The 23,904-nt window shown below is 41.9% G+C and overlaps 2 protein-coding genes across 20 annotated transcripts in view; one reads left to right on the forward strand and one right to left on the reverse strand.

Moving 5' to 3' along the window:
* Positions 1-2,343: 2,343 nt before the first annotated feature.
* On the reverse strand, positions 2,344-10,639 carry LOC6736535 (protein spaetzle 5). The gene is made up of 6 exons (XM_016170339.3): positions 10,322-10,639; positions 7,559-7,703; positions 7,348-7,502; positions 5,319-5,582; positions 4,494-5,006; positions 2,344-2,852 (listed from the first exon to the last, which is right to left on the reverse strand). The coding sequence occupies exons 2-6, from the start codon at positions 7,619-7,621 to the stop codon at positions 2,684-2,686; spliced, it is 1,164 nt and encodes a 387-aa protein (XP_016030119.1). The 5' UTR covers positions 7,622-7,703; positions 10,322-10,639; the 3' UTR covers positions 2,344-2,683.
* Positions 10,640-13,473: 2,834 nt separating this feature from the next.
* The window catches only part of LOC6736537 (potassium voltage-gated channel protein Shab), a 56,389-nt gene continuing 45,958 nt past the window's right edge, over positions 13,474-23,904 (forward strand). For 5 of the 19 annotated variants that reach the window (XM_039294134.2, XM_039294138.2, XM_039294136.2 and 2 more), the window contains exons 1-2: positions 15,106-15,219; positions 15,664-15,848. The gene's annotated coding sequence lies outside the window, so the exon portion shown is untranslated. Of the gene's footprint in view, positions 13,544-15,103; positions 15,220-15,663; positions 15,849-23,904 lie in introns of those variants that run through there. The other 14 variants (XM_039294122.2, XM_039294130.2, XM_044923083.1 and 11 more) reach the window with 6 other exon arrangements.

Raw genomic sequence — 23,904 nt, forward strand, 5'->3', positions numbered from 1 at the left:
TATCTGGGTATCTCAATGTTTTCTTCATTTTTTTTTTAGCTCGGAGTGGCAAATGCACACGTAATACGAGTAAAGCAAGCCAAATGCATTAACAGCAACAACAAGCCGCTGGAAAGAGAAGGGCATACCCGGAGAGAAAGAGAGGGATACACACTCGCACAGATGCATACATATATATTTTTATTTGTGCCATTACAGCCCTCGTTGTTGTACGAGTTTTGAGTTTTCCGAAACTGAAATCATGAAAGGAGCAGATGTTAAATTTTTATACACAACGCACAACAACAGCAACAACGCCGAAGCTGGCAGCGCTGCCGCTGCATTGTTGCTGTTGCTGCTCCTGACTTGTTGTTGCTGTTGTTGCTTTTGATGCCTCATTCTGCACTGCTCGTCATCAGCAGGACATCTCTTTCGCTCCCGATTCGGTTGCCAGGCAGCCGTAGTGCTGCCCTCTCTTTCTAACCGCCTCTACTGGTGTTGTTCGACTGCCAGAAACTTCAGCTGCTCACTGCTGTTGCTGTTGTTTTAGTTGTTGTTGGGTTTTCAAGGGATTTCAAAAGGAGAGAGGTGGGTAGGGGGCGATATGGATATTGACCGTCCTTAGAGGAGCCTGCAACCCAAAAAGTTTCACTGGCAAAATCACATTTGGAGCTGGTTCATCTTATAGGAAATAATAGACAGATGTGCTTAAAATTAAAGTAGTAAAATGAACATTAAAATTAAATTAATATTATAAATTGATCATTTACAATACATACTTTTACATTTATTATAATTATAGGAAGGCATATAGATTTATTTCAATGATGATGAAATGGATTAAATAAACAAAACATTCGATATTGCTATAGTGCAAACTTATTTTTTTTTAATTTTCCCCTTAAACCCTAATTGCAACAGTTTCACCTTTAGATCGCATGTGAGTTGGATATGTTTTGTTTTGCGGACTTATCCTTACCTGATTTGTCAATACCTTTTTACCTGGTTTTCGACTGCGTATTGGAACAATAGTTTTCCATTTCGTGATGCTAATCATTGCTAAAACTCCGCACAATACAAGCAGGCAGGACTCTTTTTCTCTCGCTCACATACATATCCTTATAGAGGACAAATTAACCCTCGGCAGAGTCACGGGGTGTGGAATGGGCCTCAATACTCAATGCAGCTCTGTGGGTGGCACCGTCCCACTGTGCCAGTTTGAATCGCTGCCAGTTGAAAATACCCACTGTGTGTAGGTTGGAGAGCAGAGTTTTCCACAACAGGTACGAAAGATAAGTACAACGGGACGAGGCTGTTGCACCTTAGTTTAATTGAGATTTTCGACCATGCACACACTCGAAGCCTGACTTATCAGCATATTTTGCACTGGTTATGCAACTGGAAATATTGCACAACTGGCTGCAAGTGCTCATAATTGTTCACGGGTATTTATTAAGACACCTGGGACGTTCTACGATACAACTAAATGGGGTTCGGTGAAGGACACTCTAGTACTTAAGGCTTAGATATTAATAGAATTTATAGTTAAATATTGTACACATACTTCCGCTGTATCCCAATAAAAAACGATTGAGGATCCAGGATCCTCAAACTTCAGCTGCTCCTCGTGTAGTCTCTATTATGTCACCAACTGGGGCCATCTGGAGCACTTTCAGTGCCACAGATGTACGGATACGTGGGCATACATCATCGGGTAATAATGCCGGCCATCAATATATCCATTCCATGTCCTCTGACAAGCCACGCCGCCGTATCCTCGAAGGCCTCCAGTCCTCATCCGTAGCCTCATCCCTCGATCCCCAACAATCCATGCATGACTGACCCCCTTTTTTGAACAGCGTTTCGTGCGCGTGACACCTGATGTTATTTTACGATTATTGTTTCTGGATTTATGGAACGCAATTGCATTTGCAGCACGGCAGGTGTTGTTGCTGGATTGCTGCTGGTTTTGCTGCTCTTGCCGCTGCGGAAATTCCCATTTCGCCATTGCACAATTAAAAGTTGCGAATCCTTCGGGGCTGCGTTGGCAAAGCGGCCAAAGGAATAACTATATTAATTAAAAACCACAAAATCCGATTTGCACTATGCCCAGGGCTTAATAAAATTGTTTGTTGAAAATCTACCTGTGTCATTATGTGTTTTGCCCGGAAATGAAATGTGTGCAGTGCAGGACTCGCATTGGAAAGAGTGGAGCTTACTCGGATTTATGGAGTTTTGCTGCACTGGCAAGAGTTTAATGACCCCTTTAAATTTAAACTTTAATGAATTCTTTTTAATTATTGCAGATTTATGGCAGCCAGTTACCCATTCAACTTAGTTAGCCCAAGATAAATAGTCTCTCAATTAACTTGAAAAAGCATCGCCTGGAATATTTGTTTATTTGATATCCATTAGATCGCTCACAGGGTAAGACTAATGCTACTATGCAAACTCAAAGGGATTGTGTGGGCATAAATCCAATTTGCACGCCTCACTCGATGTTTTTGATTTTAAATTACATTTTTAAGAACTACATTGTGTGTTTGTGTAACAACATGAGAGATATTGAGTGTTTCGTGTGTGGGTGTCGTGTTTGTTGTGTGTGTTTTCGTATCATTTAGTTATCAGATATGAATTTGCCAAAATCGCCGCTGAGAGTATGGTGTCGTGGTCTCGTCCTTCGTCCTTCGCCCGCTGGACACATTTAATTGGCGGCTATCGTGCAGACACAGCAACTGGGAAACCAGAACGTGTCCGTGTACAGATTCTGCCCGTTGCCCTGGAGCGCAATTAAGCGTTTTTGCACAAACTTCTGCTCGCATCTCGAGTTGTAGCCGTTGGGCAATTCGCACAGGTTCGAGCAGGTGTTCGAGCTGGAAAATAAACGGAATCGGAATAAGTGCCGATGCGAATGCGAAATACCAAATGCTAAAAATCAACAATTGCCCAGAATTTAGTTGTGGGCCGCTGGCCGTAAATAAGGAGCGCCGGCTGCGACTCCTTCGAAGGAGGAAGTGCGCAGATCTGCAGTCGCAGGCGGACCAGAGTTGAAAGTTTAACGAACTCGTTAAAACGGGAATCGTACGCAATTGATAAGGAGTCGCAGACGCAGCCTGAGCGGAAGCAGAAACGGTACAATCCCTGCACTGGAAGTAAATATTATCGACAACAGGAACTTCTATTAAATATTTTATTTCTATCAGTTCAGATATCCTTCTTTATAGTTTACAAAATAAAAGTATCTGGCGTTTTGAATTAATTTTAAAATAAATATGTATTATATTGAATTTTTCTGCGTGTAGCTCTGCTCCCAGCTGTTCTTCGGCAAAGATTTATGCGCGCCTGCGTAGGTACTCCATTTGGTTAAACAAATTGCGCCAAGTACCGGGCTCAGTGCTAACAACAAGTGGCATTGGAAACGGGGAAGGGATTCGGCATCCAGAAAGGGACTCGATTCGAGACTGAGGAGCGGGAAGAACGGGCAACAATTAGGGCAGCGTTGACCCAACCCAAAGAACCAGAAACCACCTCACCCCAATTTCTGGCCCTGGCATTTGTTTGCGCTTTTTCCGGATGAGTGTGGAAAGGTTTTCGAGTAGCGTACGCATCCAAAAAAAATATAAAAAGGGGAACGACCAAGCAGAGGGGAATAAAACAGGGGACAAGGACATGGCCTAATGGCAGACTGTGCCCTGCTTCGGCATTTCTCACTCATTTTTCGGGGTGTGATAATTCGTTCAACCGCAATTATGACTGCGTATAAACGGTCTTAGTTCGACCTGCACTAACCACGTGCCCGGTGGGAAAGGTGCGACAGGGACAGATGCAAGGAAAGAGATGGCCGGCAAGGGACTTCCCCTAGTCACAAAAAAATCAAATAAAAGAGGGGGAAACCTCTGCGTCCCGCTGCGAATTATTAACTTTGGAATGGGGTTGGCATGACACCTAGCCACTGATTACAAGTGCCGAAAACCGTAAGGGGTGAACCTCCGGATGAGGAGGAATAAATCCGAGTAATCAATGAGGAAGGCTAGCTCAAGAACGTCTCGCTCGCCAAGTCACTCACATTATTCCCTAATGCAAACAAATGGTTTGTTATTTAAAAGGATAACGAAATACTACTAAATTGGTTTTAATACAGAAATAAAGCAACTAAGTTCGTTGATTGAAGTAAAACGGTGTGGGACAAATATATACGATATTTTCAAGGTTTAAAAATTTCAGTGCATGAATTAAATTACACAAGTTTGAATTTAATTGTATTATATTATACAGATAAATATTCTAAGTCAGCTGTATCATGTTTTCAAACCGTTGACGTGCAAGCAGTGCACTACACAGGGCGCTTAGCCGAGACACAACCCCGGTGTAAAATTGATGTAAAACAGATTTGAAATACAATATTTTAAGGTTTAAATCATATAAATAAGGGCAATGCTAACATCAATATTCGTCAAAGAACATCCTATTAGCATAGATTTCTTCGATTTCCCATAAATCGTACTGGTACTTACGCGCAAAGCTCCGCCTTGACCATCTGACGAGCGGTGTTCTGCTCATTGACCACGAACATCCAGTTTCCGCGACTATTCAGTGCCGCCTGCGGGGTGATGAACTGCGAGGTCGTCTGGCAGAGGGTGGAGCGCCCCGGACTTTGGCGCTTTGTCCTCGAACGCTTCTTCAGCGGATTTGGGGCTTCCACGCCCACGATATCCAAGAGATCCATGTTGAGCGAGACATCGCGCTTGCTTTTTGGGTGTTCCTCTGCCGGGTCGTCCTGTTCCTCGGCCTCCTCTGTTTGCTCATTCCCCGGTTCCACCACCTCCTCTTGAACATCGTCGGGTTGCCTCTGCTTCCGACTGAGATCCCTGACTAAGCGCTTCAGCCAAAGCGTGGCATTGTAGGGAGTCGACTTGCCACCCTGATTGAAGTACAAGTGACCGCCAGAAGATGAGGAGCCTCCGCCCTGGGAGTTATACCGATGACCCGAGCGATGACCTCCACCGGATGAGGTGTACAGAAGATAACTTGAAATGACGAATGATTCAGAATTATACAAACATACAAAAACTCTTTAAAACCACACATCACCATTTTTAATTTGAAATTCATAGGTTTTGTGTTGAGAGTAATACAATTTTAATTAGGTTCTTAAAATCCATTCATGGATTCATTTTAAAATTACTACTTTCAAGGTCAAGATCATTCTTTTTTCTGTTGTGGTACAAACAAATCGAATCTGAATGAAAACCGTGAACAACATTAAAAGTAAGTGTCCGGAACAGGCGAGTTTAAGTTGCTGGTCATACATATAGGTTTATTCTTTATCGAGTACTCACGTGGGTGCTTCTGTAGAGGGATTGCTGGCGAAGAGCGGGTTCCCACCGCCAGACGGCCTCTGTGGATTACCCCCGAATGGTGTCTGATAACTATATCCATTAAAGTCCTGGGCATTGGGATCGCGGGGCGGGAAGATGGACTTGGGATCGTAGAAGACGGGAGTATCGTGCCACGCCACAGCCGCAAAATCCTCCCAGGTTTCGTCCACCAACAGAGTGGCGGCCTCATAGCCCCACTTTCGAACGAGGCTCTTGATGAGATACCTATAAAATATACATTAAAATTGTATTATGGTAAAATGATTATAATTTATCTTAAATATATATAAACAAATTTATCTTTGGCTTTTATTTTTGTATTGGGTCTCAATGAAATTGTTTTCTGTGTGTTCATAACAAGAGGAAAATGACCTTATTTTTGAGATTTTTTTTCCTGCGTGCAGTGGGAAACAATGAGTGATGCAAGCTGCGATGGTTAACAGGCTGGGAAAGCATCGCCACTTGTCGGAGCCACAAATTATGCAAGTCACAGAGCGGCTGACTGACAAGTGCCAGAAATTGCTATGGAAATGGTAATTGCGGTGTTGCCCAAGCCAAATCAAATATGAGTATCATAATTAATATGCGGCCGCCGGGTAGGCCAAAACAACAACAAAAAAATTGGTAGGCGCAGACATCGTAAATAATAAATTGGCAATGGCTCGGTTTATTTTTATTTAACTTTTCTTATCACCAGGCATCGCATGCGCGTCACGTGCCACAAAAACAGGCAGAGAAATGTATGGGTTAAGGGGCGAAAAAGACCCCACCTCTATATTTATATAGTAAAAACCCGCTTGGGGTTTCCCATATCTTTAATTTTTTGGAAATTATGCAACACACAGAAATTCCAATGCAAGCATTGTAATAAAAATGCCTATTTAATTGCCGCGTCGGCGCCGAGGGCTTATCAAGCCATTCGCATTACCATTACCAACTAACGCACATTTTATTTAAATCCGAACCGAAGAAATGCTCTAAAAATAGACAAACAAACATGGCCAACCAGTCGCGTGAAGGCGGATGATAAACAAACAGCTAACACTATAGCATTTGGGAGACATCTTCGAGCACGTAAGACAAAAGATGCACTTATAGGGTCATGTGGTGAATAACAGATGCTCTTTAATTGGAGTTCCTTTTGCAATATTCAAAACCATGGTAGGAACTTAAGAATTTGTAAATTACATTCTTACGATCTTACAGCCATGATCCAATTGGAATTTATATCAAAAAATCAACTTAATAATGCTTTGGTTTTTATTTTCTTTGAGTGTATGAAATGTATATATGTTTGACTCCGAACAAGACAATATCTTCAAGACCCAAGTCTTATCAGATATATAATACAAATATTTTAAAAACATCAATATAAACTAGATGTTTTATTCATTGGAAAAAAACACGTTGTTCTGCGAAGAAATCTGAAGCACACCCAAAATACCCTGGCTCACGCGCCAAAACGCCGGTCTAAGCAACTTAAGATGCCCCGAAGACACGATTATTCATTGGAGGCATTCATAAATATTCGAGAAGCACGCGGCCAGTCGTCGGATAGTCGCCAAAGCTATACCAGATACTACATACATGTGTGCTAGTAGGAGCCAAACAAAAAGTGTCTTGAACTGTCAATTCAAGTTTATTGGGTCAAGGCATTCGCCCAGCTGGCTGAGAGCAGAAGCACCCAAACAGCATCAGTACGAGTATCTGAGTTTCCGAGTATCTCAGCATCTGAGTATCTGAGAGCTTGTCGCGGAAGCAGCCACAAAAGATACTCACTCGATGCTCCTATGCTAATGCGATGCCAGCGAACAAGTTTCGATTTCTATAGCGAATTAAATTGGAGCCCAAATTGTCTCGTGGCCAAACATTTGTTTGAAATGCATTTAAATGAATCGAATATTGATTAGAGCCAGACCTTTTGTTTTATCCATATGCTTACGGTACATTATACATACAATATAGTAGTCCCTTATGGTACTCTACTCACGTGGGGTAGTTGTCGGCGTGCTCGCAGTACGTCTTTCCTGGACGGGCACAGGTGGGTGTTTGTCCAGGTGGCGCCGGGAGGAACTGGCAAGGCGGTGCTCCATAGAGGCCACATGGCGGGGGCGAGCTGTGGGCGGCTACTGTATAAGCTAATATCTGGAGAAGGGACACTTTTAAGTATTTTAAGGAGTAGTGGGATAGGAAATACTCACCACATAGGTAAGCAGAACTTGGTTACAACTAAAGGGGGGCGGACGTTTAATACTTTTTGTCATTGTCAATTCATTCGCCGTCGATTTGCATTTGCATTTGACTCGATTGCGATTCAGACACTGTCTTCAACGCGAATTCGGAAATCTGAAGCGAAAGAGAAACTGCCATGAGTTATTTGGTCAGATATTAGTCGCAAAAAATGGCAAATACATGACCATTTCTCGCACCATTTCCATTGGGACACGAAACAGACAATAAGTGATGGTTTTTCCCGCAGCGGAAATGCTTCAAAGTGCTTATTTGTTGCCCAGGGTTCACTTGGGCTTATTGTTAAGTCAAACAATCAACAACTAAAACAATAACACAAACACGAACTACACCACCGACAGCCTCTTGAGCAAACAACAGGCAAACAACTCGAACAACTCCCGTAAATAGCGAAAATAAATTGCCAAAAGTGAAAGTGACGAACAAGCTCCAGACAACAAGATTAAGTATACGCAGATTAAGTATACGCCGCGGAGATAATGGACTGGTCACGCCCCCATGCATTGTGGGGGCGTTCTCAATTGGCGACCCGAGCTGTCAGCTAATGACAATACTTATAAACTCTAATGATTTATTAGCGCTTCTAATCGGAATTTTAAAGTGGCGGTATTTAAATCGCATGTTTTAAAGACAATTTAAGATAAGATCAATGCAAGAAATATTTTAGGCGATATATTACCAACTGTTGGAGAGTGTGTATATTTAATAATAAAATCAGTTTTTATTGCGGAAACTATAGGATAACTTTGACTTGATTTCGGTAGTTAGCAATGCTTTTATATGAACAAGAAGCTTAGATAAAAATCCCAAATTGTTTCCCGTATATAATCTACTTCTAAAATCTGGAAAAATTAGAAGTCCCGTAATTAAACGTTAATTAACAGCTGACATAACTAACGAAAGTGAGGTAAAAATAAACAAAAAATGTTATACAAATATTTTAATTATTATAATGTAACAATGCTAACAAGTGATCAAATCTAATGCTGTCACAGTCAATGGTAAAAACCGGATTTCGTGTCAAGTTTTGCCTTAGTTTCAATATAATGTGTGCCACAATTATTTATAGAAAACTAAGCAATAACAATTGCCTTTAACACTCAGACATGGGGTGCCTGTAAAAACAGCGAGCATTCAAGAATCAATTGGAGTTTATACCGATAAAAAAACACCTGCCACAAGCTGCGATAGGATTTCCGGGATCACAGGCTCTTTTGCACGAGCCAAGCAAAACAAATCAGTCAACAAACAAGCGCCAATGACAAAGTGTCCGCCAAGGTACACGGGAAATAATTATTTTATATATATTAAAAAAAGAAAAAATAAAGGAAACGATTAAAATAAAAAAAAGATTCGCTGCAAAGACTTTAATATCAGACAGAAATTTGAAACACGAAATGTTGTTTACTCTTAAACAAGCTAGGCTTAAAATGCTTATACAATTTTTATAAAAACCCATATTTCTCCGAGATTAAAATAGCTTAGATATTTTGAAACTACGTTTCAAGCCATGTTTTCTGCTGTGCATCGAAGCCAGATTTAGTGTCTGCGATCTGCTAATGGAGTCTTGCACATGGCTACACCCACGTATCGCTGGTATTTCCCCGATGCCAAAGTTGCGCCAGGCGATCACCTCATAAATCACAGAGCAGCCAAAAGAAGTTGGACATGGGTTTTGGCATTGTTTCCCTTGGCAACTTTAGTGGCCGCGTGTTTTATGGTGTGTTTTGGGCCATTTGCACATCATTAGGCCGACGGGCCAAAAGTTAATGAAATTGTTAAAGATCTTTGACCAAGCTTTAGCGGCTAATCCATTGGCTGCGGCTCCATTTTCGAAATTGAGTGCTCAAAATCGCTGGCCCTATTCAATTTATTTGAATGATTTGGCCGCAAAATCATCTATCTATATTTAATTGATTATACCCCGGCTGAGTAATGATCGATTGTCAGATCTTTATCTTTGTCTCGCCCAGACATTCTCACTTATTCACCCGATTGGCACTTTTTCAGGGGATAAGATATTTTGTTGGCATCTAATTGAAGCATTAGCAGGCTACAAAAAGAGCTGAATGAAATGAAATGCTGCTAATTAATTATAAAGCTATTTAATAATAATGATTGCTTATTGAGTTTTTATTACGCGAGTGTTTGACATAGGAAAGTTTTAAGCTCTCTAGTTTAATTAATTGGTAATCTTCTATACTTTCCACAATATATATCCTAACTTCTATTCATTTAAAAAACTATCAAAGAGACGGACTTCTGCATTGGACATAACTTCAAAAAACCACTGAATTATTTTCCTCCACAAAGAGGTTGGGTTATTTGAAGCTAATTTAGGGACTAAAACAATGGATTCGATTGGAGGCAGACAAATAGCTGGGCTTCATTATAATTTTTTAAACATATATTTTATGCCTGCATTTAGCTAAGAAATTAAGCACGACTTTTCAAGGTTTTTTCTCCCCACTTGATTATATTTTGTTTGTATTTACCCAAAGTGTTGTCTGCATTTTTTGTGGATTTTGTTTTGTGATCGCTTTGATTTAATTTGTGTTTGCGGGTTTCCTAACATTTTGGTTACAAGTGTATACAAAAAAAAAAAAATAAATAAAACAATCAAGCGTTATAATAAATCAGAGCTGCGATGACGAACCAATGAAATTTATTAACTTATGGCGGGAATTAAATTATTCAATTTATTAATTACTCACCTAGTGTGCGGTCGTAGATTTGTTTGGGCTTTTGCTTTACAGTATTTGGCAAATGTTTATGATCACTATGTGCACTTCTGTCGAGCTTAGCTATGCTCTTTGTATTTAAGTGAACTATTTTCTCTTTTTGCCACCGAACTCACTTGAAAATTCTACTAATTAAAAAACTTAACACGTACCGAAGAGCACGGATATTTCGGTTTTTGGATTTTGGGTTTTCGATTTCGTTTTCGTTTTTTCCGTTTCACGCGTTTGCCAATGCTCACAGCGGCAGCTCGTAGCCAACTGAGCGGTCTTAGCCAAGCTAACAGCGACCCAGAGCCGCAAACTCGGGAAAAAGGCAGAGAAAAGCAGAGCTTGGGTCAGAGCAGAGCTATATAGCAAAAGATATAGCCGGCTCTGATCTCCCAGGCTAATCTCTCAATTTAGCCCGCTCAACTTTGAACTTTTTGGCCCGTGATTCATGTCGTTGGCCACATAGTATAATATGATATGTGCGGTTTTCTTTTTCTTTTTTGGCCCGATTCAAGACCGGAAGTCCAGTGGTTCGCGCCATTCGATATGACGTGGGCCTTATTTATTGACCACTTTTATTGTTTATTTTACATTGTCGCCAATATGCGAGCTGCAATAAAGTGAATTTATTTAAATTGTTAATTTTTCTGCTCGCCAATTGTTGTTCGTCGTTGCCGCCGGTTTTGGCCCATAGATACGGCTCATTGTTCGGGCGATGAATTTGGATTTTTATGGCCAATGAAGGTCATTTAACAGCTTTTATCTGTCGCAGATTTGTGACTGCTGCCGTTGATTTGATTTGGCACTGCCTCCGGCCCAGACATTGAATGTTGGCAAGAAAAGGCTTTTAATGGCCAAGACCACGCACAATTGTAGGAGTTACCTCCGATTTTGTCTCTCGGCGAAGGCATTTAAATCAATTTTGTACGTTGCCAAAGCTGAAATTATGGCGAATTTTTCAGCAGAGGTATATTGGGATCCGATTTTTTTCCATTCCTAATAAGTATTTACTTTACCTAGCGAAAGTAAGAAAGCGGTGATTTCTCTGTCAATTTATTTGAAAGTATTAAATATATATTTGCACTGTATGTGTATATAATTAGAAAAAAAAACTTATTTTTTGAAAAGGTTGAAAGAGATGTATACCGTATGACAGCGTTAAACTAAGAAAGGCTTAAATTATTAATGTGGTTCAATGTGTAAGCCAAATAGGCTTAAATGTATCTAGTAAGATTTTCAAGAATTTTGAAAAATAAAATTTAACTTAGATTAAACCAGAAATTAATGATTTTAATGCTATATTTAGTGATAAAAATGAGTGTGCTAACATGATTTTCTCACTGGGTATCCCTTAGTCCACTCTCCGCAATCTCGAACATTATTTATGTTAACAGCTGATTGCCAATAGGCAATGTCCCATAAAGCAAGAGCTTTGCACTCTCAAATCTTCCGAGGCGTTTTTGGAATTTTATCCGTCGCCTTGTGGGCTTCATCGTTCAATTTTTGGTTTTTGGCTCCAATTTTGCACAACTTTCACAAAGACGAGACCTAGACCGAGGGGCAGAAAAGTACGGGAAAACCCTCGCCGAAATCACGATATGGGGAGCTCCAAGCTCTTATCGAAAATGGTTTTTAATGCGTTTTTAAGTCAAATTAGTGACTTCATCAGTCTGCCGGCCGAGCAGGCTCAGATTCGATTTGAGATTCACTTAAGCCGCTCATTAATCAAACTCCGAGCCCAAGGTATCGGGACCAAAGGTATCATTTTATACCTAAAACTATCGCGGCTACATATGTATATAACACATGGAGGGCCCACTCCCCCAACTTCCCACCGCCTTCGCCGTTTTAGGGCTTAGCTGCAATTGCGAAAGGGTTAATTAGGGGCTGGGTCCACCAACTTAATGCCGCCGGTTGGCCAACGAAACCATTAAAGCCGTCGATTGCCCTGGGCAATTCGTACCTCTGTCCCATTATTTTTGGCCCACTAGCTCGCCGAACATCACCCGCTGCCCGTGAAGTAAAGGCTATAGGTGCTTAGGGTCGATCCGCTTAAAGATCGGCTTATTTTTTGAGGTTTCTTCTCTATAACAAGAAACGTATCGAAGCCGCCTCGAAAACGCTAGAAAAACGCGCGAGCGTCGCTTTTTGGTTGTGATCTTCGATTGTTAGCTGTCAAAAGCTAAGTAATATTACACAAGTTTGTTTATTTATTGTTTATATGTTGATGAAAAAACAGGGCTAATCGTTCTAGATATAATTTTTAATAATCCAAAAAATTAATAATTATTAATAAAATTATCTTAATTTTATTACCTTGAAAATCTGACCCATCAGTAAGGGACTACAAAATTTTATTACTTATAAATAATATTTGCTAAGCCATATTTAAAGTCTCTTTTATTTTATGACTACCTAAATATTTCAACAGTTTATAAAATAATGTGAAAATATATTTTCGCATACATTATCAAACGCTATTATCTGCGTTGCGCATAGCAACACTATTAAAACCTAAAAGCGATTCGCCGGGTGTCTTTTATGATTGTTTTGCCATAACAGCCTCCTCCTGTCACTTAGGGCATAATTTATATTCATGACTGGTCAAGGCGGCCAAAGAAAACCGAAGGAGGGGGAAACCAAAGGGAAGCAGGAACTTTTCACCACATGTCCTTCAGATAAACAGGATAGCACAAAAGAAAACCATATGCCTGTGATTTCAGCACGATAAACTGTCTTGTGTTTCTCCTTCGTCGACGCCTGTCATTTAAACTAAACGCCCATAAATAATGTGAACTTAATAAGTTTGAATGGGCTTTATAGAGGATTTTATTTTTCAAAAACTTAACAAGGATTTGACGCAGGCATTTGGGAAGATGAGTCTTGCTGCATAAAGTAGCTTGAGCATCGGAAATAGGGTATGTTTAATTAGTTTTTATACATCCTTTATGGTATGTACTGTGGCTAGATACCGCTGTGAACACATTAAACACCAGCTATTCCGCTTCCTAACCCCCGTTTGTTCTGGTGCTTTTCCAAGGCCCTCCGCCCCTGGCGACTTTTCGAAACGCCGTGTGCTCGTCGGCCATCAGCTGGCCGCAAACTCACCACGACGTCGGCGAGGCGTCGGCAGCGCCGGATCCGGCAGCAGTTGCTCCGGCGGAACGCTCTCAAAAGCGCTGGGCCACAGCTGAGAACGGACGTGTGGTGGGTGCCTTTCTAGTGCCTGAGGACTCGCTTTGGTCGTGTGTCGCACGGCGTATACTTAACATTGGACGCCTAGTTCGTGTTCTGCTGGATGTTTGTCGGTTGGTCACTTGGTCAGTTGGGCAGTCAGTCGGCGGCTGGCCAGAACTGTTACCAATCCAATGCAACTACTGGCCTGGCGAGAAGGCAAAATAAAAGAAGGAAAAAGTGTGTGTGTGCGCGGAAAGTCGTGAAAAAATGCCAAGAAGTCAATGAGGAAAAATTAAAAATTTCGAAAATAAATCAAGTGTGACACGAGAGAGATTTCCGAAGAGAAAGCAAAAGAAAGCACAAATGCCGAAACGTCTAATCCGAAATCTAAATTTTTAGTGACGCGTTCAAAAGTGCAGAAAATGTGGCCATCGGAGTCAATCAATTGATTTTTCTTTCGAGCAGAAGCTGTGTGCGGGAAACTCCAAGAATTTGTAGCTCTTTTTGGGGTCACAGGACATTAATAATGCCAGGCCAGCAATTTCGGGCATTTGTGTCGCAAAAATTACAAGATTCGCCTGTCGGGGTAACAAAACAAATTGCCAAACGGAAGCCCAAATACCAGATCATCGAAGCAACGAAAAACAGGGTCATATGATTGACAACGGTTAAACGGGGGTTGCTAGTTGGCGTCAGGCGGCAAAGTCTGAAAAGTCTGAATAGTCGGAAAAGCCAGACAACAGACGCGGCGTCGCAATAATCATAAAGGCAATAACAACACGGCCAGCGAAATCATAAATTCATGTTACAGCGATTCGGGCTTCCTGGGGGGTTCGGTTTCGGTTTTCCAGGGGGTTCTGCTCCGCTCTGCTCTGCTCAGCTCTTCTTGAATTGGGGGCCAAAGTCTCCCCTTGATTATTCATTCATGGGTCGTAATTAGCCGAGTAGTTGCAGTTGCCTGAATTATTTGGCAGCCACAACGCAACTTGGCCAATTAGTCGCTTAAAACGCACACAAACAAGCCAAGACAGGTGGGCACAGCACACTTTTCGCTTGACTAAGGTCAAAAGTTGTCTTTCTCTCTCCATAAAGACAGTCCTCCCACTACCCCCCAAAAAATGAAAAAGAAAATAGAACCCATCTGAACTTGATGCTGTCGCTGAGGCTGCCGACGCATCGCGAGGCTATGGCGGCTATTTTTAACAAAAAAGCACGCCCGCACGGCCAATAAATTTAGCCAGAAAATGAGAAGCCAGCGAAAAGGAGGAAAAATAAAAAGGAAAACAGAGAGATCGGAAAACATATAAGTAGGTGGGCCTGCGAGACATTCATATTAATTAAACTTTGCAAGTGAAAATCTACTTTGAAAACTTCAAAACTCATTTCTTTCGGGGCGGAATGTAGTTGTCAAATCGCACGCACAACAGGGAAAACAAACCAGCGGGAGAGAGGAAAGTCCCAAATAAGAGAGAGCGAATTTTCCGAGCCAGCGGCAGCAGAGCGAGAGAGAGAGAGCCGGAGAGCGAGAGCGAGGCTTTTCCAGGAGGTTTGGGCCTTCCAAAATAACACATTCCTCGTACAAAGGATTCGCATTGACATTGGAAGCTTCTCGGTTTTCCGCTTTTCCTGCTGCTCGAGTTTGGAGTTTCCCCGACGCTTTCAGTTCGTGGCTAGACTTTGGAGCGTGCTGTGCTTGGAAAAACTGTGTGCGTGAGCAGCGGAAAATCGGAAAACGCCCCCACCCTGCCCCCTCTACCACGCCGAACACACCGAACACACACACCGTACACACACTTTTACACCGCACTTTCCACAGGCCAAATGTGTAATAAAATCGAAACAATGGAACAGCAAACAAAACAACAGAAAATATAATACCGAATTGAAGTTCATTTGAATTGTGAGTGTCGGGGCCGCAAGAAAAGTGTTTTCCCTCGGTGGAGTAAGGCGTGTACCACCCAAATACGTACGCATACAAATACAGACGGGAAAAGGAAAAAAGGCCCGAAAGGCAGACAGATAGGCTGGCGGAAAAGAAAAGTCCGCACTAGGACTGGCATTACCATAATGCTAATGCGCCGAATAAAATAAGTGTACCATTCAAAATTCAAAAAAAGTGTAAAGTAATATGAGTTTTCTTTGTTTTCCAGCGCGTGTGTCTGTGACAAATATTTTCCCTAAAACACAAATTCTCCTAATACAATTGGAAAATGTAAAGTAAATATATTCCTATGCTATAACAGATAAACACAAATCAAAAACTTAATCAACGCTTTAACTAAACCCCCAAACAAAACCCAAAGAAGACGCGAGTGAAGTTAATACTCTTTAGTTGGTGAGTAAAAGTTATGTACTAATGGTATTTTTAGTAAATAGGAAGTGCTAGAATATTGTGCAGCATTTATTTATACACTTCTCCGGTGAATTCAGTACATTTAGAAATATTTTCGTGAAATGAGTTGGTTTCCTGCATATTTTTCTTTATGAATTTATGCTAATATAATCAATACTTCGGCTCGTGGCGCACTTTTCGCAACTTTACGAGTCAATTAGCGTTTGTAATTCGACATGCTACTTGCTCAGGTTTTCCACAGTTTCATTGGAGCCCTTTTGCTTTGGCGTTTTAATCGGCCACAATTACCCGAGCTGCGCAAACACATTCCCCAAGTTGTCAAACGGCCTTAATAGCACCTATGCGGGATCCCCCAACCTAGATAAGGAATAAAAATAACATAATACTCATGCTAGTTGACAGACAAGCCAATAATCAAGCGATGTGGATGTGCCGCAAATATTGTGATAAGGCGGAGCGTTTTCGCCCCTTTTAGGGCCTTTGCACCTGCAGCAGGGAAAAGCGGGAAAAGCGAGAAACGTAGGAATGCTTCGGGAATTTATGGGGGAAATTGGGCGAGGCTGGGCCATAAAATATACTTAGTCCAAACATTGTTCGCAGGTGATAAAATTGCTTTAGATGTGTAAACAACAACAGTGCACGCTTCTTAATGGTTTGCCAATTTTGTTTCCGTGCTCGGAAGGCGTGGCCCACATCCAGACCAATTTTGGCCAAGTGAAAGGTTTCCAAAGGGATTGACAGGATTGTTGGGATTGTCGGGAGCTAGTGAAGCGGAAAAGCCTGTTAGAAGTATGGAAAAATCAGTAAGTGCACTCAAGCACGCTCTCATAATCTACAAATCATTGTTTTATAAATTGGAAGTAGGTAAACATGTTTTCCAACGTATTATATTATGTTTTCAATCAGTGGTTTGCTTATACTATCAAATTGATTTAAAAATAAACAGATTTCTATTGGATCTCAGGTGCACATAAAATATATGGGATACTACCAATAGTAAATTTGACAAACCGAATGGCTTGGGAACTAGAATAGATACTGGGCTCGAAAGAGCTGCTTTCGCATATTTGTATTTATTTGGCTTTGTTATGATCCAGCCAATATCTGTGACTGCCACTCAGCAGAAAGTTGGTCCTGAAGGTTGTCCATAAATTTGGACTTCGGTCTGCGCGCTTGTACTTATTTATCTTTGCACACAGTTGCCAGTTAAAAGCTATGAATTGTGCTGGCTGTCGAAATAAATACCAGACCGTTGCAGTCTGACATTTTATGGCAGTTCCAAATTATTCAGCACAGCAATAGGAGAAGGACGAGCTGAATGAAAATTCCACGGTGCATTTCTGGGGCATTTACCATAATTTTTTCCAAAGTAAATTGCGGCTTCAAATGTATAAATTGTTGTGGGTTTAAATGATTTGTCAACCCATTGAGCTCTTGGTATTTCAGCAAACAATGAATCGAGAGAAGTTCGCCTGTATTTGTTAATGTTCATGGCCCATTAGGCCGACAAGTTGGGCCTTTATTGGAGTTTGCCAAGTGTGGCATCGCTTTTTTGGCCCATTAAAGTTGTTAACTGGATTGGAGGCCACCCCTAGGATAGGAGTCCCCTATTCGACCGTTCGTTTATAGTTTTTTGCTTGCACATTAGTTATCCCGGATGTGCTTTTTTTCGTCCTGATGACGTGCATACGCCAAAGTTCTTGCTTATCTCGCCCCTTTACCATACTCCAGACCTCCGGATTGCGCCCCATCACCCGGGTTCTACCTCCACTTGAGCGGAGTCAGCGAAGCGCGCTTCCATTCATGTTTGGGGGCACATAATCAATATTTGGCAAGCAGCCGAATCGCATATGACAAACAGCGACAGGCCCTAGAACTACGCGATATATGTACGCTATATGCTAGATGGTATTGGGGTGTAAGTGTTACGGGGACTGGCGGCCCATGGAGGCCCATTGCCATCCCATCAGCAAAGTGCATCAGCCCATTGAATCCTGCCTGAGTGGGCTTCTGATGATTTACAAAAACGGATTTTGTTTTTGCCAGCGATACCCTTTTGCATAAATAAAGTAGGCAGTGGAGTTGATTTGCTGGTAAGTGCTGCATTGAGTAGGAAATTGTTCCGGAACTAGGTTATGTTCTGAAAAGCAGCTTTACTTCAGGAATAGGAATAGGCTATATATTTCTGTGGCATGGTTTGCTATACATCGTTAAGTTCTGTATGTTTTTTATAAGGGTATCTCCAATGCAACATAATTTCTAATTCCATTCTCTAAATCCGCTTTCGGCATTGCAAATCAACTTCTTGTCGGAGTCGCTAGTTGAGCTTTGTGCAGCTCCCCGAGGCGATAAAAATCAATGGCAGTGGCAGTCAGCGAGTCGCAGGCTACGGATATTATTGCCCCGTAGTTTTTGGCACACATGCAATGCCACGCTGCCTACTCACCCGCTTTCTCCACCCACTTTCTTCTGCTTTCTCCGAGGAACGGAGCGTGGGAGTTCAAAAGTCGCCGCTCTGCTGACATGGGCCGCAAAGTGCATTCAGCATTCTGCAGGTGCAAGATTCTGGCGTGGGCGTTACCCGGCGCTCAGACGACAACACAATTGGATTTAAGGCAAGATGTCAGAGAAAAGCGGCGAAAATCGTGGAAAAGCAGCCCGAGCAGTCAAAACTTTGGGGCTTGTTGTCCTCCTTTTTTTTCCACCGAGCCCTGTTTGTCAAGGCAGAGCTGCCAAGAAAACGGCAGCGCGCCACAAATTTTCCCTTTCAATTGGAGAACTAGAGCGGCAAAGCGGGTCAAGACGGGTAAACACTTGTACAGTGCAAAAAAATGTGTATTATATGAATTTAGAAAGTGTGCTTTCGATTGGTGGTCGCTCACATGATGTCAAGCCTAAGATTTATCACTATTTTAGGGTCCCAATTTTCCTCGGTGTATTCAGTTTCCTGCCAGGCTGTCACAGACTTCTGGAGCCTGTTCCGATTTCCAAGCCTGCCGGCTTATTTATTCATGTACCTCGAATGGATTGCATTTGCCTCCGAGATGGAGTGCCAATTGCTCACGCCTAAGGAATTCCGCTTCGATTTCCTGGGCAACGCGGCGTATACGCAACGCGATTAATCTTGGCCTCCCAAAACGGAGCTCATTAGCATGGAATCGTCGAGGGGGGCGGAAGAAGAACTGTGCAAGATTAATTGTGGGTCGTGTTCATCTTGGCTCCACTTTTTTGGCCACTTTGGAGGCAGCCACTCGTTTCGGCCTAAGTGCCAGCGCATTTATGCTAAATGGCCAGCCAAGAAATGTTTGCGGCAACAACTTGAAACTAATTGCCTCTTGACTCTTCCTTCATGTGGGAGGCTCGATTTTCCGCCCACTCAGCCATTTCATTTTGTCCTGTCTGGGTAATTGTTCACGGAGAACTGCACTTAAACACACAACATTACCGGGAATGTGTGGCAAAATGCTCAAATGCAATTGCTTTTGCGGCTGTGCCTCGATGTGCGATGTGGTACACCTCTAATGACACAGCAATGGACAGAGAAGACTGGAAATGCCACGGGGAAAATAAATATAATGCAGAAAATAGAATGGAAGCAGAGAGTAAACTTGGTCAAAGGACGAACGGGGAAAAGGTAAAACAAAACTTTAATTAGACTGAGAGGTATATTTAAATTGATTGTTCACGAGCTTTCAACTTGCAAAAGAAGCAGATAAAAAGTACGCAGCTAAATGAGTTTCAGGAAGGTAGCTAATATTACTAATTACTTAAAAACTTTACAACAAACTGTTTATATTTATTTATAAATGTGCTAAGTGCTAATTATTGTTTGCCCTAGCCAATCAAATATCCTGATAATTAAATATAATTGCTTTGATGACCCGAATCCAATCTGAGAACAATCCTTAAGTAACTTTCCCTAAAATAAGTAATTAAAGGCAAGTAATTATACCGATAATCAATCACCGCGCACTTCAAGCAAGTTTCATTACGAAATTAAACTCAGTTTCATGGAGTGTAATTCCTGGAAATCTTTTGGCTGCATCCGAGCTGCCAGCACGAATTTTCCAGTAAGACCACGCTTTTCCGCTTTTCTTGGCGGTTTCTGCTGGCGGAAGGGGTTGGTAAAAAGGGGGGGCAAATGGCAAGGCTGCTGCAGCCACCATTAGCGTCATCATTATCAATGAAACGATAATGAAACTTCATGACTGCCTCGGTTTTTTCCCCACCCAAGTGATAAGTACCTAAACATGAGTTTTCTGCACCCCACTCACATTCTGGCATAATTCTTTTTTAATGGCGTCGAGATTCAATTAAGTGAAACCCTTTCTCTTGTCATTTCTAGAAATTAAAAGAAAATTCTGCTGCGAAAGTGGGCGTGGCATGGCTGCCTTGCGTATGTTTGTGATATCTTAATAAAGTTAAAAGCGCTGGCGCTTTTTGTTCCAACTTGTTACTGTCATCTGCACACGATTGTGAGAAGACATGGGAAAAAGGCGAGGAAAATGCGGGAAAAGTGCGGGAAACGTGGCGGAAACCGGGGCCGAGGCTTCGAGGACTTGGCGCAAAGTTTTCACTTTTTGCTGGCGACATCCTGGCCTGTGCGCCAGATCAAAGCTGCTCAAGGAAATTGAAAAATAAAATTTCGCACTCCTTGGGAGCGAAGGCAAGCGAGAACCCCCAGAAACAAGTTGGGTGCACAAAAAAGCACAAATCTGTGAGGCTGAAACAAGGCTTAAATTTCGTGTTAAAAACCCGCCTTTCTCCGTCTCTCTCCATCCCTTTGGGATAATGGTCACGCTTTGTGTCGCTGCCACTTTTATCTGCACCGCCGTTGTTCATTGTTGTTTTACGTCTCACGTCTCCTGCGGCGCAAAAACGGAGGAGTTTCGCTGGAAGAGCTGGGAATGGAAATGTCTACGGCAATGGCTTTTACTCCACGGGTTTTGGTCCCACTGTCTTGGTTTATTTATGGCACATCTGCTGCTGCTGTTCCCTCGACTTCTCCATCCGCAAAAGGACCTGCAACCAGCGGATGTGCAGCGTCATGTGCTCGAAGGGGGCACAGGTTGGCCCGACTAAGTTGAAAGCTGAAACTTGAAGTTACAATTTTACAGGTTATTGCTACTTAGGGTTTTTTAAAGTACCTTCACAAATGCTTTGGCTAACTTATTAAACATTAAAGAGGGGTAGAACTCCCACCATTGTAAAAACAATTATGTGAAACTATTAGCTATGCATAATAAATGCATTTCATGTTAAACTTTTCACCAACTTTATTAAATTACCAACTTTGTGGTTAAACCTCTGGAGTGTCTTTTATTTCATGATTATTTAATGGGTTTGGCGGCAACGAACTATTATTGTCATTAATATTTTAAAGATAACTTAAAGCAACAAAAAGGGGAAATACTAAAAGATTTAAAGAAAATAGATAATGTAATTTCGATACCTGTTTAATTTGTGGAAAAGGAAATACAATTTAAAGATCTAAGCTTTACTGTACCGGTAGTTACTTTGCATACATACGAGCATGTTGCAAGTCAGTTCTGCGACAATATATGGTTGCACTTTAACTGAAAGGACGCCGGCGAAAACTAAAAGGGAAATGCGCCACGGGCAGCTCTAAAAACACACACACACACTAGCACACGGCCGCAGGTGACTTCGAGTATCTGTGTGAGTTGCATGGAGAAGTGACATGAGTATCTTGTATCTGGCCATATTTGCACTCAAGGTGCGGCACCACGGATGCAGATACAGGAGGATACTGGATGCTTCCTGTTGCTGTATTGCCAGGCATAAAAAAAATGGAGTGGTGGGGTCAGGGTGGCCCACGAATAATTAATAGTGTCTGAGCCCGGTCAATGTGTGCTAACGATTCCAGTTGGCTGCCTGCAACGGTAACTCGAGCTTTTCCCGCACGCTTTCCACCGGTATGTGTGTCTCTGTATTTGTGTGGGCATGTCCTTTACTATTTAATGAGCACTCAGCCGCAGGTTTCTGTGGGCGTGTAGATACGAATATATTCCCATCCTGCGGAGGATTCTGCCAGTCACCGTTAAAATGGAAAATGCGGGGACTGTGGGAGAGCGGGGCAATCCTCGCCTATTTTCAGGCGCCTTGAGTGGAAAACTTGGCTGCTCTGCGATGCCCCTTCTCTTGTAATTTTCTAAATTTACCTTTTGGGTGCATTTACGGCCGTGCGCTATAAATAACTCCCACAGACGTATCCTTTTTGTTTTCCAAGTTTACGAATTAATTTCGCTAAGAGGCTTGTCATTTTCTTTTTTGGCTAAAGGCACCCGCTGATAATCCATTCGAATCATATGGATTTCCTGCCAATAAAATTCCAACAAAAATCAACATAAGCACTCGCGGCGATTGCAAACAAATCAATAAAACTTAAATGTTTATTTGAATTATAAATATACAAATCAGTTTTTACGAGCGCTTCCATTGCAGTCAGTACTTATCGTAAAAATTATGAAATTATGTTTATAGGAATGCCAGAATAGATCGCATTCCCCAGGCGAGTGATTCTTCATGATGAAAAACTTCCGCCCAGAAATTCCCGATTTGTTTGTTTGATCAGTGCGATGAGATACAAGAGCAGAAAGCTACACATATAAATATTAATATTAAGATACATAAAACACTCATAAATTGCTCTGGTCTTTTTATATTTTTTACGGCTTCATCATCATTAATCGATGTACACATTTCCGATTCCCCAATATGCAAATATATGTGCTCCCGGGCAAATGGCAAATTACCGCCTCTAGACATAAGTTGGCTTAGCCGCAAAACGAGTGGCTTTAAGCCAAATCCTAAATGGCATTAGGTCTAATAGGCCCACTACTGAAAAATCCAATTGAAATGGCTCAGCGGAGCACTTAAGGCGGTTGTCGCAAAAATTCTGTTATGTGGGATGTTTATGCGTGGTGCTATATTAGGATCAGTTATTCTAGAGCATTTAACGAGGTAAAAATAAATTTTTAAATTTAGTCAATTAAAAGTTTGTGGTTTCAGCTTTATTTGTATGATAATTTTCAGATCATTTTAAATTGCTTCGCATAAACGTGCTTTCATTAGAGCATTAGACCTGTATTTGCACATCTACAGAGATGTTTGAGTGTGCAAGTGCCTAAGTGCGAGAGTGTGTGTGTTTGCTGGCTGTATCTGTGTGCACCGCTCGAGAACTCTTGAGGCTTTAAGCTGGTGCCGCATAATCACACTCGACACAGTCATCAACAACATTGACGTACTTATCATTGCCGTCATTCGTGACGCTTGAAAATGTTCTTCAAATTTTAGCTTGATTTTCCCCATATTTTAGGTTTTCTTTTTATTTTTCTCCGAGTGTTTGGCACTCGAGTGAGAGATTATCAAAAACTGTTTACTCGAGTCTCGAGTGCGGAGCTGCCAGTTGGCAGTGGCGAGGTTTTCCTCCGCTTTTCCCATCTTTTTCTATTTGCCTGTGGATTTCAGCCACATGTCCTGACACTTTTTTCTGCTCACTTGCCACTGACAGGCGCCCTTCAACGCCCTGCCTCCCCTTGCACATAATTTCCATGAAATTGATTGACAATTGCCGCATTTTGTGGCACATTTGCAAAACAGGCGACCGCCCGTGGCGCGCTGTATCGATTAGGCCACGGCAGGATGCACGATGTACCACCGGACACGGCGCTGAGTTGAGTCCTGTCAACTGCCCACCCCACCAAAGGAGCCTCCGATTTCAAGCCCCCAGGGTCTGGAGTGCCGGCCCTTTCTCTAAAGTTTAATTAAATTGCCTCGAACGTTGGCGAGGACAGCAAATGCGGTGGGGTGTTTATGTTTACATAGAAAAGTTCTTTTGAACTGTTTCGTTCTACAAAATGAAGAAATGTGGCAATACATAGCAATACAATCGAAACACACAAAGATATAAAGCTGAATATGTACTTCGTAAACTTCTTACTTTCTTAGAACTAAATTATAGTAAACGTTATTAAAAATCTTATGTGAACACTATTCTATGATTTGCGTCCGTCTA

This window comes from Drosophila simulans, chromosome 3L, assembly GCF_016746395.2.
Source record: "Drosophila simulans strain w501 chromosome 3L, Prin_Dsim_3.1, whole genome shotgun sequence".
NCBI classification, from domain to species: domain Eukaryota; kingdom Metazoa; phylum Arthropoda; class Insecta; order Diptera; family Drosophilidae; genus Drosophila; species Drosophila simulans.